This window comes from Lissotriton vulgaris, chromosome 1_1, assembly GCF_964263255.1.
Source record: "Lissotriton vulgaris chromosome 1_1, aLisVul1.2, whole genome shotgun sequence".
Lineage (NCBI taxonomy): Eukaryota > Metazoa > Chordata > Amphibia > Caudata > Salamandridae > Lissotriton > Lissotriton vulgaris.
Window position 1 is genome coordinate 964,471,997 of NC_141685.1, and position 13,817 is coordinate 964,485,813.

General features: G+C 47.3%; 1 protein-coding gene across 8 annotated transcripts in view; it reads right to left on the bottom strand.

Moving 5' to 3' along the window:
- Positions 1 to 8,601: 8,601 nt before the first annotated feature.
- The window catches only part of STAT6 (signal transducer and activator of transcription 6), a 725,020-nt gene continuing 719,804 nt past the window's right edge, over positions 8,602 to 13,817 (bottom strand). For all 8 annotated transcript variants that reach the window (XM_086959999.1, XM_086960023.1, XM_086960016.1 and 5 more), the window contains one exon: positions 8,602 to 9,822. In XM_086959999.1, coding sequence (XP_086816125.1) covers positions 9,705 to 9,822 — 118 coding nt within the window. In that variant the 3' untranslated portion in view covers positions 8,602 to 9,704. The remainder of the gene's footprint in view (positions 9,823 to 13,817) is intronic.

Genomic DNA, 13,817 nt, shown 5'->3' on the forward strand with positions numbered 1-13,817 from the left:
AGTTTGTAACAGGCTCCTGTACTGAGAGATATTGGTACATAACACTGTGTCACTGATTTTTCCCCCTCTTGTCTCCCATGCCTGCAGCTCAAAGACCACCAGCGTAAGGCTGTGTGGGGGGCCATTGCATGCAAGGTTTGGGCTCTGGGTGTCTCCAACGGACAGCGCACACACTGTCACAAGAGGTGGAATGACATCTGTCGGCTGAGCAAGAACGTGGCGGAGATGACGCTGGGGCTGCTCCCTCAGACTGGCAGGACACCACTAATGGCCCGCATCTTGGCAGTGACAAAGCCTGACCTGGATGCACGTTTGAAGGAGCATCAGCAGCAAGCTAGGGGTGAGTTTCCTTGGAAGAGTGACTTTGGCTGTGAGTGGCTGCATGTGTTCACCGCCTGTGCCAGCGCTGGGCTATGTGATGTTGGTAGTGTGATGTAGTGGCTTGTAAGCAGCCGCTGTGTTGGGTGCAGCTGTCATGCATTTGCCCTACCTGTACTTCCTAATGTTATTTGAGTAATGGGCATTGACATTGCTTTCAGAGTCGTGGGCTTCAGGTATCGTCTGCATTGGGTTAGTCTGGGAAATCCCATGTAAGGGCACAGTAGAATGCATAATCTGAGTGTGCTTTCATCAATGCGTGCATTGCCTGACCTCAGAATGGTGGGGCTTAGACAGGTGTTGTGCCCCCAAGTACAACATTGTGGATGGCATAAGCTCATGGCCATTGTGGACTGTTATGTTGTTGTCTGTGTTGTCCCCTTCTGCTCCATCCAGATATGCAGTGGCAACATGCCGTGGGGTACATCTTTGCCCCCATCAGGGCCTTAGGTGTGCTCAGAGCTATGGTTGAACGCAGCCACCGGAAGGATTTTGTGCTGTGTGGTCATCACATGGCTCACTTATACCAAGTTAGCTTGTTGACAGACAAAAATCGAGTTAAACATTGAGGTCGCACAATGTTATTGCACAGTGTGGTGTGCAACATGGAGATTTCATCATCTTTAGTGATGCTTTGCTTGCACATGAATGTTCTGTTGATGCCAATGAACAGACTCTACATCTCTCTCTCTCTCATGTAGCATCTCCTGTAAGCACGGAAGGACAGGGGATGGACACCAGTGGTGGGGCATCAGGCACAACTACTGCACACAAGCACAGTGACACAGATGTGACCAGCGTCTCGGAGGGGGACAGGAGTCTGCTTGAGGAATCATAACCAGAGACGCAGACCTCAACGTCATCGGATGCCAGCGGTGAAGCATATATGTTGGCAGGCAAAGGAACAGGGACTCTACCTCCTCTTCCACCACACAGCGTACAGTGCCCATCCTCCCAGTTACTTCCACTATTGCTGCCTGTGTTTGCACCAATAAAAAGGGAAGAGTGTCTCTCACCCCAGGCACCGCTGCCCCTGTCCCCCCTGCTGCCATCAGTGCTGAGTCTGTGGACCTTTTGCGCCAGCTGTGTGTGGGCCAGACAGCTCTCCTCAATGCCTACATAAACCACAACAAAAAGTTGGCATATGTGGTTGCTTTCATGGAGGGCCTTCATTCAGACGTGGATGGGCTACACCGGACTGTCCAGTCTTTGTCCTCCTCCGCAGTGACGGCTGCCATTCAACTGGCACAATCTCAGAGTCCAGCTCCAGACCTTGTTCACCCCCCTGCCAGTGGCCACATCTGACAATAGTGATCACAGACCTCAAGGGCAAGATACAGCACACGCAGCACAAAGAAGCCCAAGAGGTCCAGGGCGCAGACACCATCCCCACAGAAAACTAAAGGCACCCCAGAGCGCAAAGACAAAAGCCTGTCAGGCGACACCAAGGGTCACAGAGCCAAGAAGCAGGCCTTAGGGTCACATGCCTCAGAGGCATTACCAGCCCAGGACTATCCTGCCCCAAACGTGTCTCACAAAGACAGTGTCCGTGCCTGCTGTGAAGGTGGTGCCTGCTAAGAGTACACATAAGAAGAGCTCTAAGGCAGATTCACCCACGACCTCAACTCCCATCCAAAGCCCTGTGAAGCAGGGAAAGAAGGGCACTGTAGGGGGTACACCTGGTAAACAGGGGATGGAGGGGCAAAGACAAGGCCAGGCCAGGCGTCCTGCTGGATCCAGCATGTCCCCAGAGGGAAGGCCACCGTCTGCGCCTGATGCAGCTTTGGTGGCGAGTGTGCCTGTTGTGTCCACACCACTTTATATTAATCCTAAAACAGGGAAGCCATTTAGAGTTCCCAAGAAGTGGAAAGGCACCCCTCCACAATCTCCCACCCACACTGTGCCTCACGGCAGCATGACTCCACCTCCATGTGCCACTACACCACCTGGTCCAAGCAGTCCTCCGGCTTCCCAGGCCACTGATGCCTCTACCTCAGCTGGGACTCTCTCACCCCAGTCCAGTCCTCCAACTGTCCCTGACATACAGCCACCTCCCAGTCAGACTGACAGCCAAGACTGAATGGAAGTCCTCCTCACACACCTGTCTCGCCCACAGCAGTGGCTGTACTGCCCTTTGTTACCCCCTGACTGTGTTGCTGACCATGGCAGGGTAGTCAGACACATTCCCTGTGCAGCTTCTCATATACTTACTCTGCACTTTGTGCTGGCCATTGGCCTTGTTGTTCCCTGCTGTTTGCCCCTTGCCTGTGCAGGATCTCATGTACCTCATCTGCACTTTGTCCTGGTCACTGGCCTTGATGAGTGCCCCTTACCTGTGCAGCTTCTCATGGACATACTCTGCACCTTGTCCTTGCCACTGGCCTTGTTGTTTACTGCTGTTTGCCACTTACCTGTGCAGCTTCTCATGTACTTACTCTGCACCTTGTACTGGCCGCTGGCCTTGTTGTTCCCTGCTGTTTGCCCCTTGTCTGTGCAGGATCCCATGTACCTCATCTGCACTTTGTCCTGGCCACTGGCCTTGATCTGGTCTACTTTTGGTGACTATCTGTGTAATATGTGAACTAAAAGTTACTCCTGTTGTCTGCCTTGTCAGTGTCCTTGCTAAATAAAGCGTTTTCTGTGTGTGTATGGTTTACTGTAACACATGCTCTTTATGCCACTGCAACATTGCCAATAGCTTGTTTCCTCTGATCATGTTGTTTCCACTTTGGGGTCCCAGACGTGTGCATTTGTGGGTCTTGGGTTAGCTGTATGTGTGTTTGCTGAAGGACTGCTTAACTTCCTGGGTGTGGTGTTATCTGTATGCTGTTTTGATTGTTGTTGTTGGTGTTCATGGTGTGTCACTCATATCTGTGTGGAACTGGTATGTTTGTTGTACACACACTGCTTGGTGTGTATGCAGTGCTGTGAGTGTATGTTGCGTAGTCCTTGCCTGGTATGAACCCCCTGACGTACTGCTGTGTTTGCAATGTGATTTCTTGGCATGTGCATCTGTTGTGTGTCTGATGTGGCTGTGTGCAGTGTTTGGGCTGTGTTTTCTCTTGCAGATGACAGATGCTCTGTGTGTGGTGTTCTATTTGCATGTCAGTCTGTGTGTTTTGTTGGTGTGTTTTATTTAGATGTGTGTTGCGAGTGTGGGGTGCCTTACTTGTGTGTCTGTCACATGAACCTAGGTCTATTCTTGTTCCTGTGCTTGTTTTAGGTGCGTCCTTGGTGTTTTCTCCTCTCATATTTGAGCGGTCTCTTGTCATTCTTGTGCATGTCCAGGCATGTGGTACACTATGATACCATGTTGATTTGATGGGTGGTATGGTATGTCTGTCTGTGTGTCATTGTTGGCCATATTCTTCCAGTTTGTGTCCATGATTGTTTTGTGATGATGAACTTCTTGTCTGTATTGTGGTATGTTGTCTGTACATTGTTCCTGACTGATGAGGTTGTGTACTCCTGTTGTGTCTGTGCTCCCATTTCCTTTCCACAGTTTTGCTGCACAGGTCAGGTCTGGTCTTGTTGTAGTTCTGTGTATGTTTTTAATGAGTTATGTGTTTGGTTGTTGTTTTTGTGCACACATTGGTTCAGGCATCCCTGTGTGTGTGTGATGTTTGTGGATACCCCCATGGAGTGTGATTGTCAGTGTATTGACTGGACATTATAGGCACCCATCTGTGTGTTTGACACTGGTGTTGTGTGCTGCAGGTGTGAAGGGGGTGTATGTGTCAAGCTTCATACTTGTGTTTGACAGTCATGGAGTGTTGCGGGCCCTGTGTGCTGCGCTGCTGACATACTCCTGTCATGTAGTTGGATACAGATGTGTGGCTGATTACTGTATGACTTCATACCCTTCCTTTCATCCTTGTGCCTATACATGGGTTGCCTTGCTGTCTCCCTGAGTTGTTGCACTGAGGTGATTGTGGCATGACATCACTCACTGTGCCAGCCATGTGTAATTTGCTGGGCTGAAGTTGTTGTTGTATGTTTCTTCTCTTGAATGTGATGTACACATGCTTGGTGGTTAGGCCTTCCATTTGTGTGCACCTCACTTTAGGTTTCCTATTTGTTGTCCTTCATTGCTGCTGGCATGTGGTCTGTTTATGTGTCTGTGTGACTTAGCTGGCTGTGTGACCAGTTGAGTGTTTGTTCATTATCTGTGTGTGTGTTGGACTCAGTTTTCTTGCCATGAGTGTGGTGTTGTTGTGGTGTGTGGGTTGGCCTTGCGCAGTGCTTCTGTGCTGTGTGTTCCTCTGCAGTGAAAGAATTGGCTTGGTAGTTTGGTCTGCCCTGTTCCCATGATGCACTGGGCCAGGGACAGACTAATTTGCATATAGCCAGGTTCTGAGCTGGGATGGTGCAGTGAGCTAAAAAACGGTGTTGGATAAAGCCCTGATCTCTTGACTGGGTGAGAGTATTCTGCTTAATTCAGAAACTCTGTCCATCACCACCCCCGGTTGTTTAATTATTTTGTCCACCATAAGCGTGGAAGGGTATACTCAGACGTGAGTCCCTTGCTCATTGCACCATCAGGATTCAAGCAAGCCGGGCCGAAGAAGGCTGTGATGCCAGAAACCGGTCCCCGGAAGCTTGTTTCCTTCCCAGTGAAAGAATTGGCTTGGTAGTTTGGTCTGCCCTGTTCCCATGATGCACTGGGCCAGGGACAGACTAATTTGCATATAGCCAGGTTCTGAGCTGGGATGGTGCAGTGAGCTAAAAAACGGCGTTGGATAAAGCCCTGATCTCTTGACTGGGTGAGAGTATTCTGCTTAATTCAGAAACTCTGTCCATCACCACCCCCGGTTGTTTAATTATTTTGTCCACCATAAGCGTGGAAGGGTATACTCAGACGTGAGTCCCTTGCTCATTGCACCATCAGGATTCAAGCAAGCCGGGCCGAAGAAGGCTGTGATGCCAGAAACCGGTCCCCGGAAGCTTGTTTCCTTCCCAGTGAAAGAATTGGCTTGGTAGTTTGGTCTGCCCTGTTCCCATGATGCACTGGGCCAGGGACAGACCAATTTGCATATAGCCAGGTTCTGAGCTGGGATGGTGCAGTGAGCTAAAAAACGGTGTTGGATAAAGCCCTGATCTCTTGACTGGGTGAGAGTATTCTGCTTAATTCAGAAACTCTGTCCATCACCACCCCCGGTTGTTTAATTATTTTGTCCACCATAAGCGTGATAGGGTATACTCAGACGTGAGTCCCTTGCTCATTGCACCATCAGGATTCAAGCAAGCCGGGCCGAAGAAGGCTGTGATGCCAGAAACCGGTCCCCGGAAGCTTGTTTCCTTCCCAGTGAAAGAATTGGCTTGGTAGTTTGGTCTGCCCTGTTCCCATGATGCACTGGGCCAGGGACAGACTAATTTGCATATAGCCAGGTTCTGAGCTGGGATGGTGCAGTGAGCTAAAAAACGGTGTTGGATAAAGCCCTGATCTCTTGACTGGGTGAGAGTATTCTGCTTAATTCAGAAACTCTGTCCATCACCACCCCCGGTTGTTTAATTATTTTGTCCACCATAAGCGTGGAAGGGTATACTCAGACGTGAGTCCCTTGCTCATTGCACCATCAGGATTCAAGCAAGCCGGGCCGAAGAAGGCTGTGATGCCAGAAACCGGTCCCCGGAAGCTTGTTTCCTTCCCAGTGAAAGAATTGGCTTGGTAGTTTGGTCTGCCCTGTTACCATGATGCACTGGGCCAGGGACAGACTAATTTGCATATAGCCAGGTTCTGAGCTGGGATGGTGCAGTGAGCTAAAAAACGGTGTTGGATAAAGCCCTGATCTCTTGACTGGGTGAGAGTATTCTGCTTAATTCAGAAACTCTGTCCATCACCACCCCCGGTTGTTTAATTATTTTGTCCACCATAAGCGTGGAAGGGTATACTCAGACGTGAGTCCCTTGCTCATTGCACCATCAGGATTCAAGCAAGCCGGGCCGAAGAAGGCTGTGATGCCAGAAACCAGTCCCCGGAAGCTTGTTTCCTTCCCAGTGAAAGAATTGGCTTGGTAGTTTGGTCTGCCCTGTTCCCATGATGCACTGGGCCAGGGACAGACTAATTTGCATATAGCCAGGTTCTGAGCTGGGATGGTGCAGTGAGCTAAAAAACGGTGTTGGATAAAGCCCTGATCTCTTGACTGGGTGAGAGTATTCTGCTTAATTCAGAAACTCTGTCCATCACCACCCCCGGTTGTTTAATTAGTGTGTTCCTCTGCAGCCACACCTGCTGAGGCTTTCTGCCTAGTTGTTTGGTGTGTGATGCAGGGTGTGGGTTCACCTGGCTGGTTATTGTGCATGGGAGAGCACAGGAGGGGCACATCGCATGTCCCTTCATGTTGAGGGGGGCCTAGAGCGTGGAGTGTGGAGGTGTGGCCCTGTGAACTTTGTGCACTGCCCATGCCTGGCGCTGGCCCTGCCTACTACATTGTGCACATGTTTTCACGCGGCTTCACAGCTGCGGTGAAGTGACCGGGGCATTACTTCAAGATCGCGGTAAATGGGTTACCTGGCTGCAGAGGGGTGATTTGGTGACAGGTAGGACATGTGTGGGTACACTTGTGGATGTGTTCCTGTCCCCACCAGGGGCCAGATGTAGGAGCCCGAATACCGGTCGGTAACAGCCGAATTCGGCCGTTACCGACCGGTATTAGGGTTTCCAGGTGTAGGGGGCCGATTCTGTAAAGTTACTGAATCAGTACATTTACAGAATCGGTAAAATACCGAATCAGTATATTTACCGATTCGGAAAAACCACATGTAGGTGGCATTCCTAAGAGTGCCACAGGCCCTTAAAAATCGGTATTTTACCACCCAATCCTATTGGATGGCAAAATACCGAATTCAGGTGTGCATGCACATCTGTGCATGCACACCTGTGCAATGTGACACAAAGACATGCCCTTAGGGCATGTCTGTGTGCCACATGGCACACAAGTCCGGAATTGGGGTGCTAGAGGGTGTCAAAGTGACACCCCCTGCACCCTTGCAGGATTCGATATTTACCGATTCTGTAAATACCGAATCTGTATTTCCCATTGATTCCTATGGGCTTCAAGGCCCATAGGAATCAATTGGAAATACAGATTCGGTATTTACAGAATCAGCAAATACCGACTCTTACAGATTCGGTAATTTTTTACCTACATCTGCCTCCTTCCAATTTACCGACTCTTAAATACCGAATCGGTATGAGTCGGTATTTAAGAGTCGGTAAATCGGATTTACCTACATCTGGCCCCAGGTGTCTTGTGTGGACAGGAACCCTGTATCTGCGCATGGGTAATGTGTTGTTGTTGTGTTATTGCGTACCTGCGGCGGCTTCCACGGCGGTGCAAGAGTGGCTGGTAGTGTATCAGGTACAGCACTGGGAAGACGTGTACAGCTGGATCTATTGCGATCGTGACCGGGCGGAAGGGACCAGGAATATGGTTTTGTGCTCTGCTGTCGAGCTTCCGCAGTCTCTGGTTGGGTGGCTTCACCACTGCGGTGCTACTGGCTGTTTGGGGCATCCTGATTTGTACAGCGGTCAGGACGTCATTCAGCATGGCAGTGGGTCTCTATTGGCTCCCACCGCCACAGTGGTCGGCGCTTTTTACCGGCGGTTCGCGTAGTACCGCGGCGGACGGGAAATGAGCTATGTTTGACCATACTAATATGGCAGGCGTGAAGCCAGCTGCTGGCGTGCGGAAAAAGGCATTTTCCGCCACCGCCAGCACCGTGGTGGTGCCTCCCCCCGCCATTCTAATGGGCCCGGAGGTAAGGTAAAAATGATGTTATTTTAACTTTCTCCCTCTTAAAATGTCCTCTACTCTTCTTGAAATAAATGGGGTGATACATTTCCCCTCTTTTTTTTCTAAAACCTCCCCATCGGTGCTCTCAAATGTTGGCACGCATGTTAGACTAATTGGACCTACTTATACAAACCACAAGCATAAGACGAGCAGCTGCAAAGCTTTTTTTTTTTTTTTACATTTTCATAAAAACTTCATCCGAAGAGGTGCAATCAGTACCAAATCCGAAAGTCATTATTGGATTCTCATTGGTGTTTGGAGAATTGGGCTTTCTCAGCACTATGTTTTACAACAAAAGTAAACTCTTTTTCATTGCCCCAGATCCTAAATGTGTTTCTGAGAACACACAACACTGCAGATCTCTGGAGCCAATTGCGGCGACGTTTGTCTGGTTGCAATCGTGTCACTACCAAAGAAGGCTAACAAATTAGCTATACCGATGTTTGTATTTTCCAACAGGCTTAACAGTAAATCCCACGAAATCAAGGCATAAAATATAAGTATGTTTAAAAAAATAAAACACAAAAACAGTTAAAGTTGATACATTTTCAGACCCAGCCACTAGATTGCGTAATAATACACAGCATGGGGATCTAGAACAGCAAAATATATGTTACAAAGTTTACAGAGTACACACCTGAAAGGAGCATAATCAGTGGGTACATTTTATATACATTTATACAATTAGCATAGGTGTCGGAGGAGGTACAAGTTTTTAGCCACCCCTATGCATACATGTTTCTGGAAAACTGATGATCCTGTGGAAAGGCAAGGGATAGGGAAACCCCACCATCATGGAAAGCGTAAACAGTGAAAAATGCATTGCATTGCATCAGGAATTCCATAAAGAAAAAGTTATTAAACATTTACAGAATTGTACTGGTCAATGGATTGTTCAGGTATCAGCAATAAATCATCTTAAAAGGAATATATACAAACATATGTGTATAGTAAATACATGAAAAGTAATTGTGAAGTGTCCAATGTACAGTCAGGTAATGAGGCCTAACGTTTGCTGTGTTGACTTGAGGTTCGAACTTGCTAAAGGAGCTTATAACAAGCATCTGGGAAAAAGTTATCCTGAAGCATCTACAGAGAGAAGGTATGATACACATATTTCCCATTTGCTGGCTTCAGATAGCGAGACGGTCATCCTGCAACTGGGACCCAGAAATGGGGACGACCGAAATTTGCACGGTTTGCCTTTGACTTGCCTCTCAGAAGAGATGATGAGTGTGCAGAGTATGGCTGCAGGCTTCTTCTTTGGCCTGAAGTCGCAATGAAATTGGAATCTTCTTCAATAACTAAGTCATCTTAGAACCTACCTAGAAAAACAGGAATTTGTAGCCATCTAACGGTCTTGCTGCCACAATTGGCAAAGTCATAGCAGGAGTGACTGGACAGTCCCACATCGAAGGGCTGGGTAGATAGCCGGTAGGCACTTTTTTATCCAGTGGCCAGCTCAAACACTGTCTGACCTGACCCACTCAATTCAATTCTCAGACAGCACCAGGACCCCATCCACCCATTTCAAAGTTGTAGTCTTTCTCCCGAAAATTCTATACTCGAAGGCGCTGTGCAATGGGCTGCCGGTGCTGTCATCATATCAATTAAGTCATCAATATCGTCAAGGCTCAGCGGCATATCACTGTCCAAGGAAAGAAGAAAAGATGCCTGTGTCAATCAAACAGTAGTATTATGGAGAAGATTACATTAATTAGTATCTAAATATTTTTTTTTAAAACCTTTACGAAAATAATTACACAAAGCAATGTTCTAAACCCCAGCATTTGAAGATTCGAGTGATACCAGAGCACTGGAATCTCAGCCCAGTACTCGTAAACACCGTGATGTACCATACAGGCAGGCAAACAGTGAGATATACAATTTGAAGATGCCCTGGTCAGGCCAGGGCACATGGCTAAACCTTCCCCTCTCTCAGTTACATTTAGAGAGAAAGACACACTGACAGAAGTTGATTTTTTTCAAGTTCAGGAGGCAGTAGAGCATGCAGAGGCAGGTCTAAATTACAGGAGACTGCAGATCTTTAACTTAAATGTGATTCTGAAATAATGAGATGTTTTGTACAGAGATGAGTACGAATACCATACAATCCAATACTTTTAATTGTATTTTACAGAGCTGCAGGGATGCAGTAGAAGCCAAGAGTTGTACAATGAAGACATTTGGGTGGGGGGATACCTTATTCGTGGTATTTTATACTGGATGGCGCATCAGAAGCCAGGTGTTTTTCTGTTTCAGTAGTACAAATGTAAGGGTTCAACAGAATTTTGTGGTGGCATGCGATATATTCGTTATTGACTACCATTGGTAAGGGTGCTGATGCTTTTCATTGGATGGGTCCAGGCGGCACAGTTTTTAAAGATAAACCAACAATATACTGAGTCATAACTATCGCACTTTTGCTCAACCTTGGTATTATTGGATATAGACTATGTGGCAGATGAGAGAATGGAGAAGGTATCCATTGACATCACCCTTTCAGACATTAACATGTGCTGAACATGCACCCTAAAATACGCAAACTTTACTCAGGCAGTGTGTACTGATACTGTTGGTGTTACTTTCTGTGAATCCTCTTAGAGAGGGTAATTTATTTATTTATTTATTTTTAAGATTTGTAAAGCGCGACTTCTACCCATGGGTGTTTTGGCGCTGTAACTCAGTTTATTATCTCAGTGAGAACATTATCAAAATTCAAAAGTGGTACAGTGAACAGAAAAGTCATTGGTCGAACAACCAAGTCTTCAGCAGCTTTCTAAATTGAAACAATGAAGGGGTAGATCTAATCACCATCGGAAGAGTATTCCAGAGTCTGGCCGCGGTGTTTGTGAAACATCTGTCTACCCAAGTGACAGTCCTGGTCCGTGGCACTGTCAGTTGGTGCAGATGTTCGGATCTAAGTGGTCTATTGGGGTGATAAAAGGTAAGGTTCTGTTTGAGAAACACCGGGCCCAGACCATGTAATGCTTTAAAGGTGAGACATAAGGTTTTAAATCTGATCCGATTTCTAACAGTTAGCCAGTGGTAGTTCCTGATTACTTGCTTAATGGGTTTAAATTTAGGGGTGCCAGACAGTAGCCTTGCCGCTGCATTTTGGATAAGTTGTAATTTGGCCACCACCCGAGATTGAGCATTCGCAAATAATCCATTGCAGTAATCCAAGGATGAAAGTACCAAGGAGCTCACCACCGTTTTCCTAGCCTTGTCTGGAAGAAATGGTAAAATTTTTCTTAGTAATCTGAGTTTGTGGAAGGCTGAAGATGCTATCTGATTAGCATGGTTAGCAAAATTCAGCTTTTCATCGAAGATTATCCCTAGATTCCTAACCTTATGAACAGGGGTTGGTAAGGCTCCAAGTGATGGGGGCCACCAGACTGAAGACCACAAAGAAGATAACTTTCCGAAGATAATTACCTCAGTCTTCTCTGAATTGAGTCTTAAGCAGTTCCCAGCCATCCACTCCTTAATTGCCAACATGCCTTCTTGAAACCGAGCCGCCACCTCTTCTCCGTCGTTCTTGATGGCAAGCACCAACTGGGTATCGTCGGCATATGTGGTAAGGCTCATCCGGTAGTTTTTAATAACCCTAGCTAAGTCCGACACATAGATATTAAAAAGTGTTGGACTTAGGGATGAGCCTTGAGGAACACCACATGGTAGGGCCAGATCAGCAGATTTAAGAGATCCCAGTGTTACTGTCTGCGTTCTACCCGACAGAAAAGAGGCAAGTAGGGCCCTGGCCATAGAATGGATGCCCAATTCTTCGACACGGTCAATCAAGATGGAGTGATTGACCTTGTCGAAGGCCGCAGATAAATCCAACAGGACCAATACCGCTGTACCCCCTTGGTCCCTGATGGTCCTGATGTCATCAGCGGCCTTGATAAGTGCGGTCTCGGTCCCATGCATTTTGCGAAACCCAAATTGAGAGTAGTCAAGTAGAGTGTTTTGTTCAATATATTCTCACAATTGGTTGTTCATTGCTTTCTCAGCTACTTTGGCTAAGAAAGGCAAGCTAGCAATAGGTCTATAGTTTTTCAGCGTCGTCTTGTCTAGACCAGATTTTTTAAGGAGAGGTTTTAGTAGGGTATTCTTTAGCCTATCCAGGAAAACCCCTGATTTAAACATCCCATTGCAGACTCGTGTGATGACTTCACTAATTAGATCAATTACTGGGGGAAAGATTTTGTGGGGGCAGGGGTCTAGGGCTGAGCCCATTTTTATAAGCCTGATAATATCAGCTGTTTGCTCCTCCTTTATCTCTTTGAATTGAGAAAGTGAGCACTCATGGAGTTTACATGAGGAAGTGGATTTCAGTTTAATAGGGTTTTTCATTATTGAAAACTCCGAGTAAATATCAATTACTTTTGAAAAGAAAAAGTTTGCCAGTGCATCACAAAATTCCTGCGAAAGAGGAGGACCCAGGTCTGCAGATTTCCCAGCCAATGATTTTACCACCTCATACAGTTGTCTATTTGAGTTTTTAGAATTGTCGATTTGTTCCTCAAAATATTTCTTTTTTGCCTCCTGAATCATTTTTTTATAGACAGCTAATGTTTCTTTATATATAGATCTGCTTTTACTATCCTTCCTTCTGGTCATAACCCTTCATTTGGATGAACGTTAAATCTTCACAAGGGTACAACTAAATTATTCCGATAAGAGGTTTCAATCTTCTCTGGGTTGCCTCACCTACTCAGCCCCCTAAATTTCCACAGACCTATAAGCTCCAGTCTGTAACCAGTTACAATTCTAAATGGAGATGCCCACAGAGCCACTGTAAAATACCAAAGAAATGTCTGCCCCCCCTGCTGGGGCTAAAAATGGCTGCTATTGCCTGGGCTGAAGCACCTTTGAGAACTCTGTTGAAGCCACGCCAGTCCGGAGCCACGCCTAGCCTTGCCGCGCCACGCCAGTCCGGAGCCAGACCCGAGCAGGAGCAGATCAGAGAGTGGCCGAGAGACGTGCGCAGACTTGACAATCGAGCGCAGAGGAGCGCTGTGTGTATGCCGTGAGCGAGTGCCGCAAACCAGGTACTGAAGAACGGAGGAGCAGCCCCTACCCCCACACTCGAGATTTACCCAAGCTAAGCCTGACCAAGTAACACCAATTGTCGCGGGCCCCTCGCCCAAGCCGGGAGCCCCCTGGGTGTGGCGCGGCGGCTTGGCGGGTACATAGGAGGATATAAAGAAGCAGGATTTGAGTGTCCCTGCATCCAGGGCAGGAAGGAAGCCGCAGTACCCCGGTGTGATGGTGTCCCGGCCCAGTAAGGTGAAGAAGGGGTAGAGATGGCGCAAATGAGTGGTTAAAAGCCTGCCCAGCCCAACTAAAAAACATCGAGATACCCAATCCAGGGGCAGGAGATGATAAAGGGAGGCAGTCCCCGTGTGACAAACACAAAACAAGGAAAAAGAGCAGTATTCATCACACTTTTCGGCAAGGCGGGCTGGCGGGAAGAGGCACAAAAGAGGTAAGTGAGTGGGAGTGCATTAATAAAAGCCGGATTATATTAGCAGCGTCCTCCTTCTACGTTAAATATTCTTTAGAAAGTAAGAACATTTAGGGGAGAGCTGCAAAGATAAGTCCGGACCTACGTTCCACAGCATTACATAGGCAAAA